At 38.6% G+C, this 19,086-nt stretch overlaps 3 protein-coding genes across 6 annotated transcripts; 1 reads left to right on the top strand and 2 right to left on the bottom strand.

The window, feature by feature from the left end:
* Positions 1-338: 338 nt before the first annotated feature.
* Positions 339-3,231, bottom strand: LOC110769938 (Calcium-binding EF-hand family protein). Its single transcript, XM_021973990.2, has 5 exons — positions 2,312-3,231; positions 1,841-1,887; positions 1,055-1,230; positions 796-814; positions 339-657 (listed from the first exon to the last, which is right to left on the bottom strand). Exons 1-5 carry the CDS (start codon positions 2,727-2,729, stop codon positions 547-549), a joined length of 771 nt encoding a protein of 256 aa, XP_021829682.1. The 5' UTR covers positions 2,730-3,231; the 3' UTR covers positions 339-546.
* Positions 3,232-3,740: 509 nt separating this feature from the next.
* NF-YB11 (nuclear factor Y, subunit B11) lies at positions 3,741-4,733 on the top strand. The gene is made up of 3 exons (XM_021974017.2): positions 3,741-3,971; positions 4,079-4,197; positions 4,421-4,733. The coding sequence occupies exons 1-3, from the start codon at positions 3,799-3,801 to the stop codon at positions 4,609-4,611; spliced, it is 483 nt and encodes a 160-aa protein (XP_021829709.1). The 5' UTR covers positions 3,741-3,798; the 3' UTR covers positions 4,612-4,733.
* Positions 4,734-5,220: 487 nt separating this feature from the next.
* Positions 5,221-12,364, bottom strand: LOC110769953 (heterogeneous nuclear ribonucleoprotein Q). 4 transcript variants are annotated; one of them, XM_021974014.2, is made up of 9 exons: positions 12,025-12,364; positions 9,989-11,053; positions 9,784-9,900; positions 9,430-9,570; positions 9,087-9,260; positions 8,252-8,459; positions 7,999-8,171; positions 6,870-6,955; positions 5,221-5,534 (listed from the first exon to the last, which is right to left on the bottom strand). In XM_021974014.2, exons 2-9 carry the CDS (start codon positions 10,394-10,396, stop codon positions 5,375-5,377), a joined length of 1,467 nt encoding a protein of 488 aa, XP_021829706.2. In that variant the 5' UTR covers positions 10,397-11,053; positions 12,025-12,364; the 3' UTR covers positions 5,221-5,374. The 4 variants fall into 4 exon arrangements, with proteins under 4 accessions (XP_021829706.2, XP_088110515.1, XP_021829708.2 ...); XM_088254389.1 differs by having other exon boundaries at positions 9,989-10,724; XM_021974016.2 differs by having other exon boundaries at positions 9,989-10,721.
* Positions 12,365-19,086: the final 6,722 nt, after the last annotated feature.

The raw sequence follows: 19,086 nt of genomic DNA, 5'->3' as shown, positions 1-19,086 counted from the left end.
CTGAATTTGGAAAGGCATCTGAATGAAAAATAATTAACCCTCAGTTTTGAAATAAAATGAAATAAAATAAGGAAAATAGTTCTCTTTTAAGTAGGAACTCCTATGCTCCTGCCAATAACAGTATGACATATATGTACAAGTTTTTCTTTTTTGTGTTTTAGATGAATAATTTTTTAGCATATATCTAGCCGTGATTTGCTAGAACCTCCTTGGAAGGAGGCAAACAGTATTCATAAAAGGAAAGGACCAAACAAGGTAATCAGGGTAATTCAAGCAAGCATGCCTTTATCTGGTGGAATATATCAATATCCAGTAATATCTTTATTGGAAAATGTCACTATCCACATCTTGTCTTCTTAAATTAAGTCATCGATATCAATATCCAGTCATCTCTTTATCCTGAAAAATAGCCCAAACGCATTGCCCACAGGAAAATTCTTACCCAAAAGGTACCCCTACACAGATCACAAGTTTCACTAGGCAAATACAAAACAATGCAATACAAATTTCTTTACAAACTATATATTTACAAAGAGCAAGACCAAATCAATTATATGACACAAGAAATGGGATGACCATAGACATGAATGTATCATAATTAATTGTTGCTGAACCGGTATACCGCAGATCTTTCTCTTTGAACTTATCAGTCAAACCCTGAAATCAAAATATAACAACATTTACATGTTAGCAAATCCCAGCAAAAAAATTTAGAATGAAAGATAGCTATTCCTTTGTCAAAGAGCAAATTTGCACATCTGCCCAAAAAATTGTATGAAGCTAGCTAGTTCTCACCTTCACAATCATCCCGCATCTGCATATCAAAGAAAACACAGTGTCAGAAGATGCATAACTACCACTTGATTCTTAGGAAGAACAGAAAAAATCATGTGAAACTATCCAGGGGTAATGTCAGATATCCGGCATGTTATTTTGCCATACTGTGATCCAGGACAGTACGTTTATACATGATTTTACTTGATCATTAATGGTTTTTTGTTTTCAAAGTCTAGCAAAAGAAATTGTCCCCACTATATTAGATAAGAAGACTTACTCCACAAAACTATCGAAATTGAGTTCAACCCTTCTCCCACTTCCATCATCATACTTGGAAATCAAAAGTTGAAGAACAGAAGGGGGGATGGCAAGGCCTAGACTGTAGAGTGCATCCCTCAGTTCCATCAAATCAATTTTCCCACTCCTATCTTTGTCATATCTCTCAAATATGCCCTGCAAGTGCAGGTTTAGTTAATAATTCAAAGTGACAATTCATGGCAAAGAGAACATGGAACGGATATATAACATCTGAAAGCATTTTCTATGAACAAACAAGTAGGGAGTCATGCAGCATTCTGAATCCCTGGCTGCTTAAAATGGCAGTGCAGATTGGCAGTGTATGACAAAATTCTATTTAAGTTCCACAACAACCATACGTAGAACATATATGGTGGTGAATTGAATCAGTATGACTATACAAATGTGTTCAGATAAGTTTCTTTCCAAGATTACAAGAGAGCTACACAACTACATGGCCCTTAGAATTTACGTAGTTCCGGAGTAAGTAATATATAAATTAAGACTTGAATCAAATGAGTGGGGATCCTTGCAAGATTAGCCACTGCATTCTATTATTGCCAAAAATCAATGCAAAAGTTAAGCTAAATTGGCACTAGAAATGAGCCCTTTCCTTCAATTGGACTTCCAGAAATGACAAAAAGAAGTAGAAGAAAATTATCCAATAGAAATTGAAGGATTTACTCTGTAGAAAGGCCACGATAAACAACCATTTACTATCGTAAGTAGATTCATATGATAAAAGAAAGAAACTGATGATACTTACTCGCCATTGACCAAGACAAGTCCAGAGTGCAGCAAACTCTTTGGGGCCTATATCAGAAAATTCAGAGGAAATTAATAAAGTGGGACTAGTTAAATTGATGCTTTGATTCGAAACGGAAACAACTAACAAGCAGCAACCCAAAATTCATTTTTATCAGGTCAAAGAATTTATAATGCTGACTGTTGGTGTACACATAACAATAATAAACACAAGAACATTCCCAGCCAGAATTCCGGTTGGCATTTAGAAAATAAATAGGGAAACCAAAATTAATTGTAGCTAAGAATTGAAATTTGAAAAATATATGCAAGTTTGGTTAGAATTCATAGTTTACATCTATAAGAAATCAAATGATACCCGTCTAACAAATAAGCATTATAATTTCCAAATTGGGTTCAAATTTCTAATCATATCCAATGAATCCTGAAGAACAAAGAAGCCATTTTGATAAAAACAAAAACAAAAACTCACCAACTCGGAGAGGATCATTGGGGCTTTTGAAGAGAAAGATGAGCAAGCGAATGGTCCTGAGGCTAAATTTCTGGTACCCAGAAGAAAGAGCTTGCTGCAGCTCATTCTCATCAATAAAACCACTCCTGTCCCTATCGACCATCTGAAAGCTGCTAATCACAGCTGGGTCTGTTCCCGGAGGAAAACCAGAGTGCCCGTATGAAGAAGGCCCCTGCTGCTGCCCGTAGCTATAGGAGCCGCCATTGCCCTGAGAGTGCTGCTGCCCGTAACTATAGGAGCCGCCATTGCCCTGAGAGTGCTGCTGCCCGTGACCATAGGAGCCGCCACTACCCTGAGAGTACTGCTGCCCGTAGGACTCAGGCAGGGATGGGGCAGAGGGCGCATAAGAGGGAGACCCATATTTCCCATTGGAAGCCATTGATGAAGAAGGAATGTGTTGGTGGGTTGCAGAAATTAAAGAGATTTTACTCAAAAAGAAGAAGAAAAGGAACACGAGATTTGGGGTGTTTTTGTGAGAAAAGCTATCAGAAAATGATGTCTTCTTTTTGTACGTTTTGATTTTGATTTTGCTTTTCCTTTTGCCTTTGCTTTTAAGGATTCAGGCGGCAGGTTTCGTGCGAATGTGGAGAGAAACTTACCTGTGACGGTTGTACTGCGCCCTATTCAGGTAGGTATTAAAACCGACGACGCAAGCGTGTCACGTGTGTGGGGTATCGGATGGATGGTGCTGGGGGGCTTCCTGAGTTTGATGTCAAATTGAACTGGGACGGCCCCAACCAGGAGAATTCTGGCTTACAACGGGTATTTGCAATTTGCAGACATCGTCTTTTTTTAAACATTTTTCTGGTTTTTGAGCATAACTACTTTTTTAACAGCTTTCGCGTTCTAAAAAGTATATAAAAATGGTAATCACCGTCCGATTTGTAGCGTGTCTATTTTGCTTTTTCTTTACTCAACAATACAACAAATTGTTTATGGAATAAAAACAAGAGTGGGTCTCGCATAAAATCAACAATCACACTCCTGATTTTTCAGGAATAAGACTTCATGGTGAGGGGGTGGTCTTGTGATTGATGGTAATTATGGGTCATCAGTAATAACTCCGATTTGTGTCCACTTCGATTCCAAATTAGTAAACATATGCAATGTTATTTTTGGGTCGAACCGGTCGAACCAAACCGAACCCTTCTCCTTACACAAAATTGGATTAAATCAATTGTTTAGTTGTACTAGCCCAATATCTTTAGTTTAGTTGATTACTTGGGCCTTTGAGCCCTCATGTGACCTCAAAACGAAAAAAAAGAAAACAGAAAATAAAATTCCACGTAGGATCAAGCCTCAAGCGGCGGCAAGACCGTGTTAGAGGAATGGCGGGAAACGAACGAGGACGAAATTACAATCATATCCTCATCCTCCTTTTGGTACCTCTTCTGAAAGACTCGAGACATAAAGCGTGTGACAGATAGGGAGAAAGAAGAAAAAAGAAAATGGCGAAAGTGGTAGCCGACGCGGAGGAGCTGCCGAAGGCTATCGTGCGCCGAGTGGTGAAGGATAAGCTTTCTCAGTGCTCCAAGGGCGACGGTGACCTAACTCTTCACAAAGAAGCCCTCTTAGCTTTCTCCGAGAGCGCCCGAATTTTCATCCACTACCTTTCCGCCACGTATGCACCTCTCCTCCCTCTCCCTCTCTCTCTCTCTCTCTCTCTCTCTCTCTCTCTCTCTCGTCGTAGTTTTCTAATTAAATGAAAAATATTTTGATTGGGTGCAGAGCAAATGACATATGCAAGGAAAAGAAGAGGCAGACAATCAGCGCCGACGATGTTTTGAAGGCGCTGGAAGAGATTGAGTTCTCCGAGTTTATCAAGCCTCTTGAGGCCTCTCTTAAAGGTGACTAATTTCTGAAAATTTGTGTCCGCAAGGTGTTTGATGAAATGCCCCACTTAGTTGTTTTCTTTGACCTTTTAAGTTTTGCCCAAATCTTGACCACATTTGCTTGGATTTGAGATGCGTATATGGTGATGTTTGCTTTTAGTTAATGGTTAAGAAAATTCAATTAATTTGGTTCATTTGGATGTGTGAGAAAATCTTGTTTTTGTCGTTTGCCTTGCAGAAAAGAATCCAGGAAAGAATGCTGGAAAGAATGCAGAAAAGAGTGGAGGAAAGAATGCAGGAAAACAGAAAGCAGGAACATCAAAAGCTAAGGAAGTGAAGAAGAAGAGGAAATTGGAAGAGCCATCATCGCAAAAGCAAAAGGAAAAGGAGGAAGACAACCAAGATGAAAATGGCAGTGATGATGAATGAGCAAGCAAGCATTTTTGTGTTTTTTTCTTTCTGTCTTTGTAGTGTGTTTCTAAATCAAAATTTGAAAATGGTCATGTTACTTATTAAATTGGGTTTATAACAATTAGCAATTCGGGTTCAAATTTGGCCATCCTTCATATTTTGTCCTTGAGAATCTTCATGTTGCCTCTTCAAAGGATTATGTGCACAAACAGGAAGTGCCATTGCGTTAAGAAGATAGAGGGAGCTAAACATTTTTCTTACGGTGTATTTACGAGTGTGTTTTTTGGGTCATAGTTTACGAGTGTTTTTTTTTGGACGAATAGTTTACGAGTGTTTTTTTTTGGACGAATAGTTTACGAGTGTTTAGGCAGTGCCAAAAGTGCTTTCAAATAGTCTATTACAACGATTGACAACTGATTAACAAAAACGTTTCTGAACCAATCCGCTGCTTATGAAAGCCACTGGCCAAGAAAAGGCAACCACCTTGTCATATGGTGCACGGCCACTAGTTCTTGTTGAGTATGTCACTTTGTAATGATTTGGAAAAACACATCACAAATTTTTCCTCTATTAGTTTCTATTAGTTTGATGTACTTTAGGGTCAACAATGAATAAATATAACAAATCAACGATGAACACATAAGGTATTTGTATAAAAAAGAAGTATCCATAACGCACTTTCGTATAGGATGCTGCTGTTACAACTTTATATAACAATCTTGAACGTGACAAGTACACAATGGAATGCAGACCCTCCAAATTCTAACCATTGCAAAAACAATCAATACGGGTTATACCTGCGTCCGTGCCCAGTATCATTGCTGTGCCTACCCTTGTTTGGACCACCACTACTTCTGCTACTGCTTCCGCTCCCACCACCACCCCTGCTACTACTTCTTTGATGTGAAGGTGAGGGGTGTGGCTGTGCACCTGGTTGTTGCCTGCAATGAGGAAAAATAAATTATTCAAGTTACTAACCTTCATTGAAGGGTGTCACGTAATGCTAGGGAAATGTTATTTCAAGGGTATGTTTTATTGCAATTATATAGAACAAATTGAGTAAACAACAGTCCTGAGATAGAGCAATCCAAGCACCATATTCAATAGTCCAAGTGACTGATTGGAGCATGGAACAGAGTAGACAAAACTGACAGATATAACAGAACTTCATAAAACCACAAAGGGCTCCTCCATTATGGCCAAAATAAATAGAACTTTCAAAATGGTCAAATCAAATCATAACCAACAGTCATTCCAAAATTCAAATCATAACCAATCACATCCTGTAATAAAAATCCTAGTGAAAAATTACGCCCCTAACATCACAGATACACAAGGGGATGAAAATTGTTAAGATGCTAAAAAGAAGCCAATGTCTCAAGCAATTTGGAGCTTTCATTTTTTATTTTTTGCTCTTATTTTTATGATCCAAACAGAGAAGTGTAGGCATCTTTGCGAGGATAAACAACCCAAGACCTAATTATGTTCAAGGGAAAAAAAACGTGGTACAGATTTATACCTCCACAGGGAAAAAAAATTGACCAAACAATTAGAAGAGAAAAACTAGTTTTATATGGATCAAGGTCCAGTCAAACCCAGATTCACATTTCTGGTTACTGTATTGGTTCCCTGAATAGAAACCACTGAAAAGTGGATACTAGAGCTGGGAAAAATGAACAAGAGAGGTGGGATTTTAAAACGTCTCCAAGTCTATAGTTTTCAAACTTTATGCAATTATATGCAGAAAAATTCGATTGTGCGCTAAGTTACACTGTTTGTACAGAAACATACAGTCTCCAGCTTTATTTTATATGACATGGCACATTTATTTATTCAGTTACTTATTGTAGAAGGCAGACATAGAATTATCTCCCAATAAGAGATATTTAGTTATATACCCATTCTTAGCACTATATAGATAAAACCTACACCATTTAATTTCTATAAACAAACCCAAAAAATGACAGCTAACCTTATTTAATTTAATTTTGATTATTAAATTACTTTGATACCCTATTGAGTGTTTTGAGTTTTTTTAATGAGGTTTTGGGGTTGAGCTTGTTTTAAGAAATCAATGGCAGTTTTGTAATTTATAGGAAGTTCGAAGCCTTTTTGTTATGTTGTACATGGGCTTTGGGTGTGTTTCTAAAGTCCATTTCATATGGGGTTTTCTTATAATTTGGGCCCCTATATTGGGTATAATAGTGAATCTCCCATTAAATAATGTTATGCCATATAATTAAAGCTACATGAGGCAAAAGATGAGTTGTGCTTACAGAACATATCCAATCCGTCCATCAGGTAGAAGCATTGGCATCATTCCCATGCCTGCAGGAGCCGGTCCAGGTCCAGAAATCAAAGGCTACAATCAAATTTTCAGCAGAATTTTAGAAATCATGTAACTAAAATATAGCAGATAAATTTTGGGCACAGTGGCATAGGTGAACAAATATTTGCATGCGTATGCTTTGAATAAAGCATGCCAAAATCATGGGAAATACTTTTAAAGATCTACAACATGAGCATGGAGGAAAGGCGTTATACCAAAATTTGAACATCAACAATCAAAGGCCATATTCGCAATTCCTTTTTTCTTGCTTTTCAGATGCCTGTTTTTAGTGTAGGGAGATTGATGGAGAGAGAGATTTCCTAAAGTTTACTTTTGGAAAATAACAAACCCTAACTTTGTAAAATATACAGTCAAGAAAGGCCTAAATCCTAAGTCGCAGACCACTTTCTCACTTCCTGTTCTCTCTCAGCACTGTTCCGTTTCTCTTTGTTGAGTCATTGACAACAACAGCACAAGTGACCTACAACTTAGAGCTTGTCAATTTATATAACTTATGTTCATTCCATTCACGAAGCTTTTGAAAACAAAATGGACCATGTGTTTTCTAAGTGCTGTGCTCAGAATGTATCCGCACCTAGTCTAAAACGATTTCATTTTTTTCATCGGACATGTATACATGCGTGGTGTAGGAGGGTCAACATGTGTGACCTGGACACGGGATTCCTCTCAGCCGTGTCTATGCTTCTGAGATGTTGAACCACAACTATGGGGTAACTGTTTCTATATTTATTTATGGCCCTGGCCTCAGAACAAATAATACTTATGAAGGTATTCACACTGCTAACAAAGCACAAAACAAAGACCAAAGAAAATTAGAGGTAAACAATTGAATATCATGTTCAGGCAACCAGGCACAACGATAGTTATCAAGGCATGGTAAAAAGTCATTTGCACCATTATTTTTAAAACCCATTTAAAGCTACGCAATGATAGTCCATGAGCAATTTATGTGAAGGCTAAATAAAAAAATTCCGTGAATGTGAAGTTTAATTAAAATATTCACTTCACATTGTAAACTAACTAAGAACATCAGTATATGTTGGCACATATCTCACCTGTGCAAAACCTGCAGCACCGTACCCTGCACCAAGAGCACCATAGGCACCCCCAGCCATACCATAAACAAAACGAGGTGGATAACTAGGAAGCAACCCTGACCTATGTGAGTTTGATCCACCAGACTTTTGATCTGCCTGTGGCCTTGCAAGAGAACACTCCAACAGCTGGCCTGAAATTAATGAGACCGTCAAAACAAACTACTTTACCACCTTTAGAATGGGGGGAAAGGGAATGCAGATAAGACGTTACCATCAAGTTCATAATTTTCAGTGTTCTTCAATGCTTTCATGGCACCGGACCTCTCTGCAAAATGTACAAAACCAATTCTACTCTGTTCTTGTCCAGATTTTGCAGCTGGCAGAACCACTTTCGTGATTTTCCCATGGTGTTCAAATAGCTCCTTTAACTGGTCTTGTGTCACATTTTGGGGTAAATTCTTTACATAAACTGCCTTCACCTGTATGATACGGGGTACATTAAGATTTGCAAAATTTAAAATTTAAAGACCACTCCCAGGACTAGCACAAATTGGTGGATGATACCTATGTAATAAAATACAGTAATTAATAGCCGGAAAATGAATGCCATGTGAACAAAGCAGAAAGGATTGTGGTTATTTAAATGGATAAGGAATCATCAAATGTGATTTTTGTTCAAAGATCCAGCCAAAGGTCACATCCATCAAATGATTACTAGATCATCTGGAGTCTGCGCTATCAAAATATAAGTGGCATGAAATACTAATTGGTAGAGTCTAAATTCCCATGCACCACTACCTTTATTTTCACCCTCTATCCATGCATCCGTAAAGCAACTATCATTTCAAAACTCCTACAGAGTATTACAATTTACCTAAAAGCATTCATATATTGGAATTATCATTCCTGCCTGCACCATTATAAATGCATGTGCAACCCTATGCCAACAAGTAAAAGTCCAAAAACAAAACTATTTCTAGTTTACTTGGGCATTCACCAAGTTAAACATTGACATTGCTGTTAATATTCCAGCTACATACTTTAATCCTCAGTCATAAAATGTGAAGCAAACAGGAAGAAAAGAAAGAACAGAGTTACTTAGCAACCTGAGAAGCAGCAGATGACTCGGCATTTTTAGGATCTGCCCAGCTCACTGTTGGAGCATTGTTATCTAGCTTAAATTTTGGGTCCACCATTTTCTGCCTTGAATAGTCAGCACATGCGTGGTTATAGTAGTCAACAAAAGCAAAGCCTCGGTTATTACTTGTGTTCTTCATATCCTGTGACAAAAAGTTGCATAAACAATGAGGATAAGAAACTAATAAACCACAAAACAAGCATAACAATTGAAAATGATTTACCCGAAACTTTTTGAAAGATAAAAATTCACCAGGCTGAGAATGGAGGGATAAATAATGGACACATGAGCACACTATATATGGCACAAACCTTGACCAGTTCTACACCAGTAACTCCAGGACCAATCTTCTTCACAACTTTCCTCAGATCTTCTTCTCCCCAGCTCCTTGGAACATTACCAATAAACAAACGGTGCTTTGCTTTAGATGTCGAACACTTTATTCTTTTACCCTGATAGAGGGAGAGAGAGAAGAGTAAATACAATTGAAGAGCTGCATATTTAGAATGAAAGCAAACAGCCCAAAGTGTACAAAACGATAATTTTTGTTTTTCAAAAAAAAAAAAAAACCCTTAAATCTTTTAGTTTTATATCCTTACTCATATTTCAAGGATTATTATATGTGTGGTCTGGAGTAATATGATTATGCCCAAAGGTTAGGTTACCTTAAATTCAGTATTATTCAATTCCTCAATGGCATCAGAAGCCATTTCCACGTTTTTGAATGTCACAAATGCAAAGCCCTTATTCTCACCCGAATCTTTGCCCTTCATAATCCGAACCTGTTGTTACAAAACAATACAGTTTTATTTTATTAAAAATAAAATATAAACATAAACAGGGTATTTTATAAAGAGCAATTGAACTAACCTCTGTAACTTTTCCTACAGCCTCACAAAAAACCTTTAAATCCTCTTGAGAAGCATCATGAGGAATGCCACCAATATAAACTTCTGAACCATGTGGAGGAAGGGCAAGAAGTTCAGCATGCTTTTTCTTCTCATCCTCATCATCAGACATCACCTCATCACTGCTATGGGATTTCTTCTCATCTTCATCCTCCACCTCTTCTTCCACCTCCTCCACTTCTTCTTCTTCCTCCTCTTCTTCCACCTCTTCTTCTATTTCTTCCTCTACTTCTTCATACTCAACCTCTTCATCCATTGCCTCCTCAGGGTCATTGTCACCATCAAGATCAACCTTCTCATCGGACTCTATTGGCTTTTCGGGTTCAACAGGTTTATCAAGTGATGAAGCATTTGCTTTTGCCCTTGGCATCTTATGTATCTAATTAAATAAGCTTGCAAGGCAACTGTGAAGAAGGCACAGAAGCCAGAAGAATTCATGGGAAGAAGTAAACACATATTGAAAGGAAGGAAAACAAAGAATGGGCAAAAGGAGCTGCAGTGTATGATTCTCAATTGAAATGGATTCATGAGAACAAACTCAAAGGTTTTCAATTTGAAAGACTTTTATTAAGGGGTAATGATAACATTAACAGCAGTATTAGAGACAGGAAAAAGAATTTTCTGAAAGATTATCATGTGGATTATGAAGGTGCTCCAAATATTCAAGATATGAATTTCTTGAAGTCACAACGAGACTGCTGTCCAAAAGAGGGAAAAAAAATTGGCTAGTTTAACCTTATCCGAGGGCGCATTTAACCCCATTCCAATAATAAGAATAGCAAAGCAGCATATAAGGATCCAGGGGCAGTAAAATATAATAGATAATTGGAGAAAATATGGAAACATTTATAATGCTTCGTGCGTATGCAAGGCCACACAACAAAGTGACAAAAAAATAGGACCAAAGATTCTATGTAGATAAAAGGAATGAGACCGCTGCAGCAAAAGGAGAATCAAGCCACAACAAAGTCCAATTTGACAAAGATAATACCATTTCCAAAATAAATGTACCAATCTGGGTACCTTCCTGCAATAAATTGACATATAACGACTGAGATAGGGATGGACATTACAGCTATGATTTACATAACCAACAGGCACAATCATAATTCAAATGCGCTAATACATCCTCTCCACCCATTCTCAATAGCTCCAGAAAGATAGTACTTGAACCAGTGGCATTTCAACAAATTACACATCTAAGGTCTGATAAAAAAAACTTAGCATTTTTGTTCAGAAAGTGCACACAAACAATCCATTTGATAAAGACAAAGGAATTAAAGTATATTTATCTCTAGTTGAATCAGTTTTATAGACATATATATGTAGGTCCTATATCAATAGTAGAATCATAGGTATAGGAAACTACATGAAACAGCATAATGGAGTGAAAGACTAACTCAAGGGTACATAAAATCTGAGATGGATGTGCACACTTTCGAGGCATAACAGATCTTTCTTTTCTTTTTCTCTTTTCCAGATTCTTTCCACTTTATCCCCTGTTCGGATAGGACAAAAAGGCCCAAAAGCTACCAAACCTAAACTGCAAATCCTCCACCCAGTGCAGTGAACCCATCTAGCATTTGAATGTCTCAGCATAGCTGAGCTATTTCACCAGGATTTAGTTTTCAAGGCAACATGAACTTAGATCACTTGGGTTAGAACTCCTAACAGTTGCAAAATGATCTTCCTTTTTTTCAACTCAGCTTAATCACTAAGAAATCCCACTAAGAAAATGTATATAAATAAAAAATACCCAAGAAGTTGAAATTTTTTTGAAACCCGACTTGCAATGTCCAAAATCCAACTGACATATAAGGAGACAGAGCATTTACAACTGGCCTTGAATTTCAACAAATAGTCACATTATCCAGCGGAGGAACTACATGTTCATAATATAAACACAAAAACATAAAACAGAAATGCAGTCTCTATTTGAACAAACCAGCAAGCATAAATACGATGGAGAACAATAAAGAGTCGAGAGAGAGAAAGTACCAAATGAAATGCGCAATCTGTGGAGCTTGCCTTTTCTTTCTTGTGGGTTGTCTATAAATAGAGTGAGGAGCAAATGGAGAGCGAAATTGGCAAGCTTGAATCCGAACTTCGGTTGCGTGGAAATAATTGAAGGCTCTGGCTCTGTAGTTTTTATATGGAAAGGTGGAAGGGCACGAACCCTAGGCAGAATTGTGTCCAAATTAGGATTTTGTCGACCAATAGGATTTTGCTAACAATTAGGTGTTGTTTTTACAGCTAATCTTTCTCATCAACATGTTTAAGCATCTGGAATCTATCAATAAATCGAAAAAGAATCCAAATGGGGAGGAATTTGGTGTGTTTCATTGTATTTTATTTTTTTGCTAAAGTTAGGGAAGGAAGGGAGTTCTTTCTCCGAAAAAAACTTAGGGCACGTGGAAAAGTTATCTTACGTGTCATTGTGTTATTGGCCAAGATAGGAAAAGGTGCTATTCACGTTCAAACTTGAGACCAACTATTTGCAAATCAAGCCCTTTTTCACCCATTGATGGTGTGGTTTCTCTTATTCGTGAAACCAATTTTGGTGTGTAATATGGGCGAAGTTAGTGTTCACTTAGTTTCAATCAAGGTCTTAAATATCGGAGGTATCGGAAATATCAGAAGTTAAAAAACACGGGAATATCGCAGGAAATATCGGGATATTATTGTTCGGTTCATTTTTACACATGATTTTTCATGTTATTCACCCACTATTTTGAGTTAGTTCTTGACATTTTATAGCTTTTTACTTCCTTTTTGTGTTTTCTTAGATTTTGCCTTGGTTGGGATGAAAATGAGCTAAAAGTGCATTATTAGTTATAAATTCTGTTTTTGTTCATTTTCGTAGGTCAACTTCTTGGCCTGGGATCAACATGCTCTGGTGCTCGGATGAGGTCATGATCTTCATGAGACTTGTTCCAATGGATGTTAACTACAACATATCCAAATTTGAGCTCTATTGGACAAGTATTGCCTATCCAACCAATCCATCATGCTACCACAGTTCTGGAAATCCGGATTTGGCCAGCTTTTACCTCCCTTGTGTCATCTTAACTTCTTGTTACCATAACTCTTGGTAACAAGGAATTACATTTGTAAAATAGATATTTTCTGAGCTTTTGGCATCTTTGTGAAGTCAAGCTCCATCATGGCAAGGGGACAATGGGCTAAGGCTTTATCAAAGATGGTAGTTTTATATTAAAAGGTAAAAGCTGGAAAGGAGGAGAGAGGGAGGAGAAGTCAAAATTGCAATCTGATATTGGGAGCCTTTTGATCGTGGGAAATCAGGCTATTCCACATTCTACACAACTTGAGAGCAGCTTTTGGGGAGCTAAGAGCAAGGAAGGAGAAGGAGGTGCAGCCAAGGAAGAAAGGAGAAGACTTCCACCATTGAAGACTTCAAGCTTTCATCATTTCCAAATCTGTAAACTCCTTCTAGTTATATTTCGAGTTTGTATTTGGAATAAGTATGAGCAACTAAACTCCATAGCTAGGGCTTAGGTTGAAGCCCTAAACATGATTACCTTATTGTTTTGATGCTTGAGTGTATGAATTTCTAGATGTTGTTGATGAACCCCATTCACTAATTGAATTTTATGATATGTGTTTGCTTCCTTTGCTTAATCACCTTAGGTTGTATGCATGTAGCTAAAGTTGAGAAGTTGTGTAAGATAACCAAGAACACAATTTCTAATTAGCAACAAATGATTGAACTTGTTTAAGTGAGCATCATGTGAATTGGTTTCTTGACAACAATTGATGAATTCCAATTCACCAAATTAATCTATCCTTGATGTGTGTTTTCCTTGATTGATTACCTTTGAAAGCATGCTTCTTGAGGTTGTTGGGATTATGTGTATCTTCATGTTTTCCTAAGCAATAGATGGATGGAGTAAGAACCATCCATGTGAATTGGTTTCTTGAATACCTAATGTAAACACCATGCTATTAGGGTTCTTGTGATGTTCATATTCTCTTTGAACTTAATGGGTTTTCCTTGCAATCGAATCGAAGTACGAACCATACCTAGGTTCGGTTATGAGGAGGGCACAAGTATTGTAACACGAACCATGCACTTTACGTATATTAGAGAGAATCAATGCGTCTTGAGCCACGACCCATGGTCTTGATTGCGAACATCTTCATCAATACATTTAGAGTTCATCACTTGAGTATCCATGAACATGGGTAGAATTGTTTAGGGTGGATTCCGAAACCCTAGTGTTTGTTACATTTTAATTTCACATTTTGATAATTCATCTCTGCCATTCACATTTAAATTCAAAGTCCATTTACTTTCATGCAATAGAAATAGGTCACTTGAACCAAATCAAAAAACCCCCCCAATGTGTGTGTGAGTTGCGTGTTTGACACGTTTTGTGTCTTTGTCACTGAATTTTGTTTGTTTCCGTAATTGTTTTGGACTTTTGGTCCCCGTTGTGTTCTTGCATTTTCTGTTCTGATTCCAACCGTATAAAGAACGTGAATTTTGGATAAACGGTTGGAAAGTTATAGGTCAAAAACTGGACAGAGGTCGAAACTGAAAAACAGAGAAACGAATCTGTCCAAATGGTGATAAACGGGTGATAGAAAGTGCTGTTTGTGTTTTTCTTTGTTTTCTTGTGTTGTTTCATTTCTTTTATCTTCCTTACTTCATTTTTAGTTTCCAATTTGTATTGTGTTTGTGTGTTGTGTAAAATTAGTGTTCTTTACGTACTCAAATTAGAACTTATAGGAAACCGACAAGTTCTTCGTGGGATCGACCCCGTACTTACATAATCTATACTTCATTAGATTCGTGCACTTGCGGGTATTTTTAATTGGTTGTTTGCACATTAATTTGTGTCCTTTTAGGAATGCAACAATTTTTGGCGCCGTTGCCGGGGAACTGGCACGGTTGCTTATTTGTTTTGTTTGAGTATGTTTAGAGTACTTAGTTTTATTTTTGTTTATTGATTGTTGTTTCATTTTATCTTGATTTGTTTTTGTTTCTTTTTCTTACAGGAACATCCGAGGAGTCACCTCCACCATCTCCAATGGCAGCCGCAACTGAAATTGTGGAACTTACTATGTAAGAATACTCCAATAAATTTGTGATGGAAGAAGCAAATGTTTTTGGCTCATTTCATAATGAATTGCCTATGAATGAATATTTCCGACAAACATACAATTCGGAGTGGAGAAATAATTCAAACTTCTGGTGGACCGACAATCCAAATTTTCAACAAGGGTCATATCAACCATATCAAGGCCAACATAATACTTGTCCACCTTATGGTCAACCCCAATATTATAATCCACCACCACTTAGTCAATCTCACCAACCACCTCAAGGACCAACTTTGGAAGAAATTGTTGCTTCAATGGTTAGACACACAGATAGTTTCATCATGCAGAGGAATGACACCCATATGCAGAGGAATGATACCCACATGCAGAAAATGGTTAAGGCCATTGCCAATCTAGAAAATCAAGTGGGGCAAATTGTCACATCTTTGAGTCAAAGGGAAGCTAGGATAATGTCTAGCCAAACAGTGATACAAAATGGGCGTGAGCATGTTCAAGCAGTTACCTTGAGAACTGGTAAGGTAATTGGTGAAATTGATGGTTCTAAAAATTTGATTCACAATGTTGATGAAATGCAGGTTGAGCAAGTGATTGGGCCTAAGGAAAAGGATGAAATCAACAAGGGGGAAGATAAACAAGCAGCATATTCACCTGAGTGGATCCCAAAGCATGAACTTGCAAGAAGGGCAAGAAAGGAGAAGGTAAGTCGTGAACCTACTGATGAAGATATCTTACATGCTCCTTTTCCTCACAGGTTGATGAGTTCTAGGAAAAATCAACATGCCAAGGACATATTGGAAACTTTCAAGCAAGTGCAAGTCAATATTCCTTCCTTGGATGCAAACAAGCTCAAGGAATGCGAAACTGTTGCATTAACGGAAGAGGTTTCTGCTGTTTTGCAAAGGAAGCTTCCTCCCAATTTGCAAGATCCAGGAAGTTTCACAATTCCTTGTATAGTTGGTGATAAATTGTTTGAGGAACCTTTAATTGATTTCGGTGCTTCAATTAATCTAATGCCATATTCTGTTTTTGAAGTACTAAAGGAAGACAAGCTGAACATCCATGTTCCAAGCACCAATCATATGTTCAATGTCACTCCTTCTACTCAAATGAGAAGGCCACCCGACCCTAAATATGTGCCTCCTCCATCTAATCCACGTATTGAAGAGCGCTTAAAATTGCTTTTGAAACCTACTCATGTGCATAAAAAGAAAAGAATACGAAATGGGTTGATTAGATGGCAAAGGGATTTGAAGAAACTTCATGTTCGGCACAAGGAGGCGATTGAGCCAAAACCCCCCAAGTGACCCAAGTATGTTGGAAGTCCGGCAAAAGACTTTAAACTTAGCGCTTCTTGGGAGGCAACCCAAGGTGAATAGAAGAAGTTTGTTGTCGTCCTAATCGCTTCAAAGTGGAGTTTCTCTAGACTCAAACTTACTTTTATTTTACTTTATTTATGTATTTTCCTTTTGAGTTAGGATTTCAATCTCCAACCAAGGTAATTTCGATTTTCTTGTTGTTTCTCTTTGTTTTTCTTACTTTTACTTTCCTTTACTTGTTTGTGTTTCTATTTTGTTGTTAAGTTTGGGAAGTAAATTGCTTCATGATTGCACACACTGAACTTTGGCTCAAATGTTTATTTCATTCCATACATGTGATTCCAAACACAAACTTGAAAAAAAAAAAAAAAAAAAAAAAAAAAAAAAAAAAACATAAATTTCTCAATCACATGTTCATTGTTGCATTTTGCACCACCTGAGGCTTCTGCTAATTGCCTCTGTCTGTTCTTGCTTGTAGAACCTGCAACAGCTCTACATGATCTTCATTCCTCTTTTGCAGCATCTCTACATGCTGGCTGGCACTGTAGAGCCGCTTCTGCAGGTCCGCCACCAGAGCTTTCAGGGCCGCCACCTCCTCACTCAGTGCCCCGCACTCTCGTGTTCTCGCCAGTAGGCGCATGCCCAAATTTGTGGCCGAGACCGCGTTGAGCACGGTTAGATTGTGGGACTCGTCCACTGCCATCTGGTCAGACCTCTGCGCCACATGCAGATGATCTGCAACTGTAAGTCTGCTGACAGTCATGCCCTCCGGCATTACTGCCCTTCGCGGCACCACCTCAGAGAAGTTTGAGGCCGAACCATGATGGTATGAGGAGTTTGGGAAGATAGGGTTTGGAGGAGCCCGTATCTGGGCATTTGGTGGTGCAAGCGACAACTCAAGGTTAAGGTCATCAACAAGCATATCTGGGGATGCCATTGATTTTTCTGTCTGGGCTTTTTGATGGTTTTTCTTGAGTTTGCAGGTTGAAATGCAGGATGCTCCTTCTTTCAATCGAGAAGTGGTTTAAATAGACTTATTCTCATAGGGGAGCCGACACCACTTTGTATTTCCGGAGCAATTTGCGGATGAGTCAAGTTAAACAGGGAAGCATTTCTGCTTTCACTTTACTTTCTTTCCCTCCCTGTTTTCTGGTGCATTGTGTTTTGATTTCTTTTTAGTTTGTCGTCTTTGTTTTATTTCTGTTGGGGAAGTGTGCTTTGTTTCTTTTTAGTTTGTCGCATTCCCTTTATTCAAGTTTGGGAAGTGCGTTTTGTTTTTCTTCTTTGTCTTTTGCAACTTTCTTTTCTTTTATTTCCAAAAACGAGAAATTGAAAAAAAAAAAAAAAAAATTTCACCGAAAGGCAAAGACAAACAGGCACACCAATAATACACTAGAATCATTTTTTTCCAGTGCTCGGTGTCTCGACCATAGGACCCTTGAGTTTAGCCCTTTGGCTATCCACTTCCGGGGCTTCACGCACAGCCTCTTGGGGCTCATCACTCGAGCTCCCAAAGATTGCATTCTTAGCTTGAGCGTAACCACTCTCGCGGTCTGTTTTCTTGCGTTTTCCCGGTCGGTCTATGTCCTCTAGCTGCTTTCTCATGTCATGGGCGTAAACACTTACCATCTTTGAGAGATTTTTGTTCTCTTCCCGCAACGCCTCTAGCTGGTGTCGATTCACCTCTAGTATCCTTGCCCTTTCTGTTTTTAAACTTTTAATAATACTCTGGCACTCTTCAACCATACTTCGCTCTGCCGCCAACTGACCTCTTAGCACCTCCACCTCATGGGACTTCGCAATTAGGCGATGACCCACACTTGCGACTGTTGCTGTGCTTTGCACGCTTAGTGCCAGAGCATCGCTCACGACCCGGTTGTCATCCCTTGATCCCAGCACCCGTATATCCTTGGGAGTCACTAGATTTCTAGCAACTCCAAGGGCAACATCGTTGTCCAGCAGTATCGAGTCATTCACTGTCACGTGCCCCCGTGCTGAGGCAAAGTAGGGCATCCACACTGGTGCCACTGCTTGGCCCTGAGTCTGAGTTGGTTGAGCTAGGTTGAGATCCAGCGAGAATGGGTAGGAAGAGGCCATTTGAACTTTCTTTTCTTTTGTTCTTGCTTTTCTCTTTTGTGTGTTTCTGAGTTTTGTGTGTTTTGCCCCAACTCTTTCTCTTCTTCTTTTATAGAGTTAGTTTCTACGTAACCCTAGCCACTGCGCTTCTGGTTTGGCGCGGCCCTTGCGGCCTATCCCCCTCTATCGCCTCACCTGTCCCCCAACCCCTTTAATTGCATTTCCGCCTTTCAGCGCTTTCAAGAAACGAAAGTCGTCACGCCTTCCTATGAAGGCAATAATTCTGGCTTGGGACCGTGAGAAAGACCTCTGCTTGTCGGCACGTCTCTCACTTTGTATCCCGTGACTCACAGGAGCCGAGACATCAGGGCCCACTTTTTTTTTATTTTTCTGAGTCCTCGCTCTTTGTGTTTCTGACTCAGTTTCTTTGTTTTATATACTTCCTTCGCTTTTGGGCTTTCCTTTGGGTTGGGCTTTCATTTTGGTTTGTGCGTTTCTTTGGGTTGGATTTCTGCGTGCGTAGGACTGTTGTTAGGGCTTACTGTTCTGCTTGTTTTGTTTTGTTTTGTTTGGTTCAGTTTGG

The sequence above is a fragment of the Prunus avium genome, chromosome 6 (genome assembly GCF_965620075.1).
Source record: "Prunus avium chromosome 6, drPruAviu1.hap1.1, whole genome shotgun sequence".
NCBI classification, from domain to species: domain Eukaryota; kingdom Viridiplantae; phylum Streptophyta; class Magnoliopsida; order Rosales; family Rosaceae; genus Prunus; species Prunus avium.
The sequence above is the reverse complement of the archived record's forward strand: the minus strand, read 5'-3'. Positions and strand labels throughout refer to the sequence as shown.

Coding starts and splice junctions, on each gene's coding strand:
- LOC110769938 (XM_021973990.2), bottom strand. CDS start 2,729: ATGGCTTCCAATGGGAAATATGGGTCTCCCTCTTATGCGCCCTCTGCC. Junction 1,888..2,311: donor CAATGATCCTCTCCGAGTTG/GTGAGTTTTTGT, acceptor TTTCTGATATAG/GCCCCAAAGAGTTTGCTGCA. Junction 1,231..1,840: donor CTTGTCTTGGTCAATGGCGA/GTAAGTATCATC, acceptor CTGCACTTGCAG/GGCATATTTGAGAGATATGA.
- NF-YB11 (XM_021974017.2), top strand. CDS start 3,799: ATGGCGAAAGTGGTAGCCGACGCGGAGGAGCTGCCGAAGGCTATCGTG. Junction 3,972..4,078: donor ATCCACTACCTTTCCGCCAC/GTATGCACCTCT, acceptor GATTGGGTGCAG/AGCAAATGACATATGCAAGG. Junction 4,198..4,420: donor TCTTGAGGCCTCTCTTAAAG/GTGACTAATTTC, acceptor TTTGCCTTGCAG/AAAAGAATCCAGGAAAGAAT.
- LOC110769953 (XM_021974014.2), bottom strand. CDS start 10,396: ATGCCAAGGGCAAAAGCAAATGCTTCATCACTTGATAAACCTGTTGAA. Junction 9,571..9,783: donor TGAATAATACTGAATTTAAG/GTAACCTAACCT, acceptor TCCCTCTATCAG/GGTAAAAGAATAAAGTGTTC. Junction 5,535..6,869: donor GGACGGATTGGATATGTTCT/GTAAGCACAACT, acceptor TCCTCATTGCAG/GCAACAACCAGGTGCACAGC.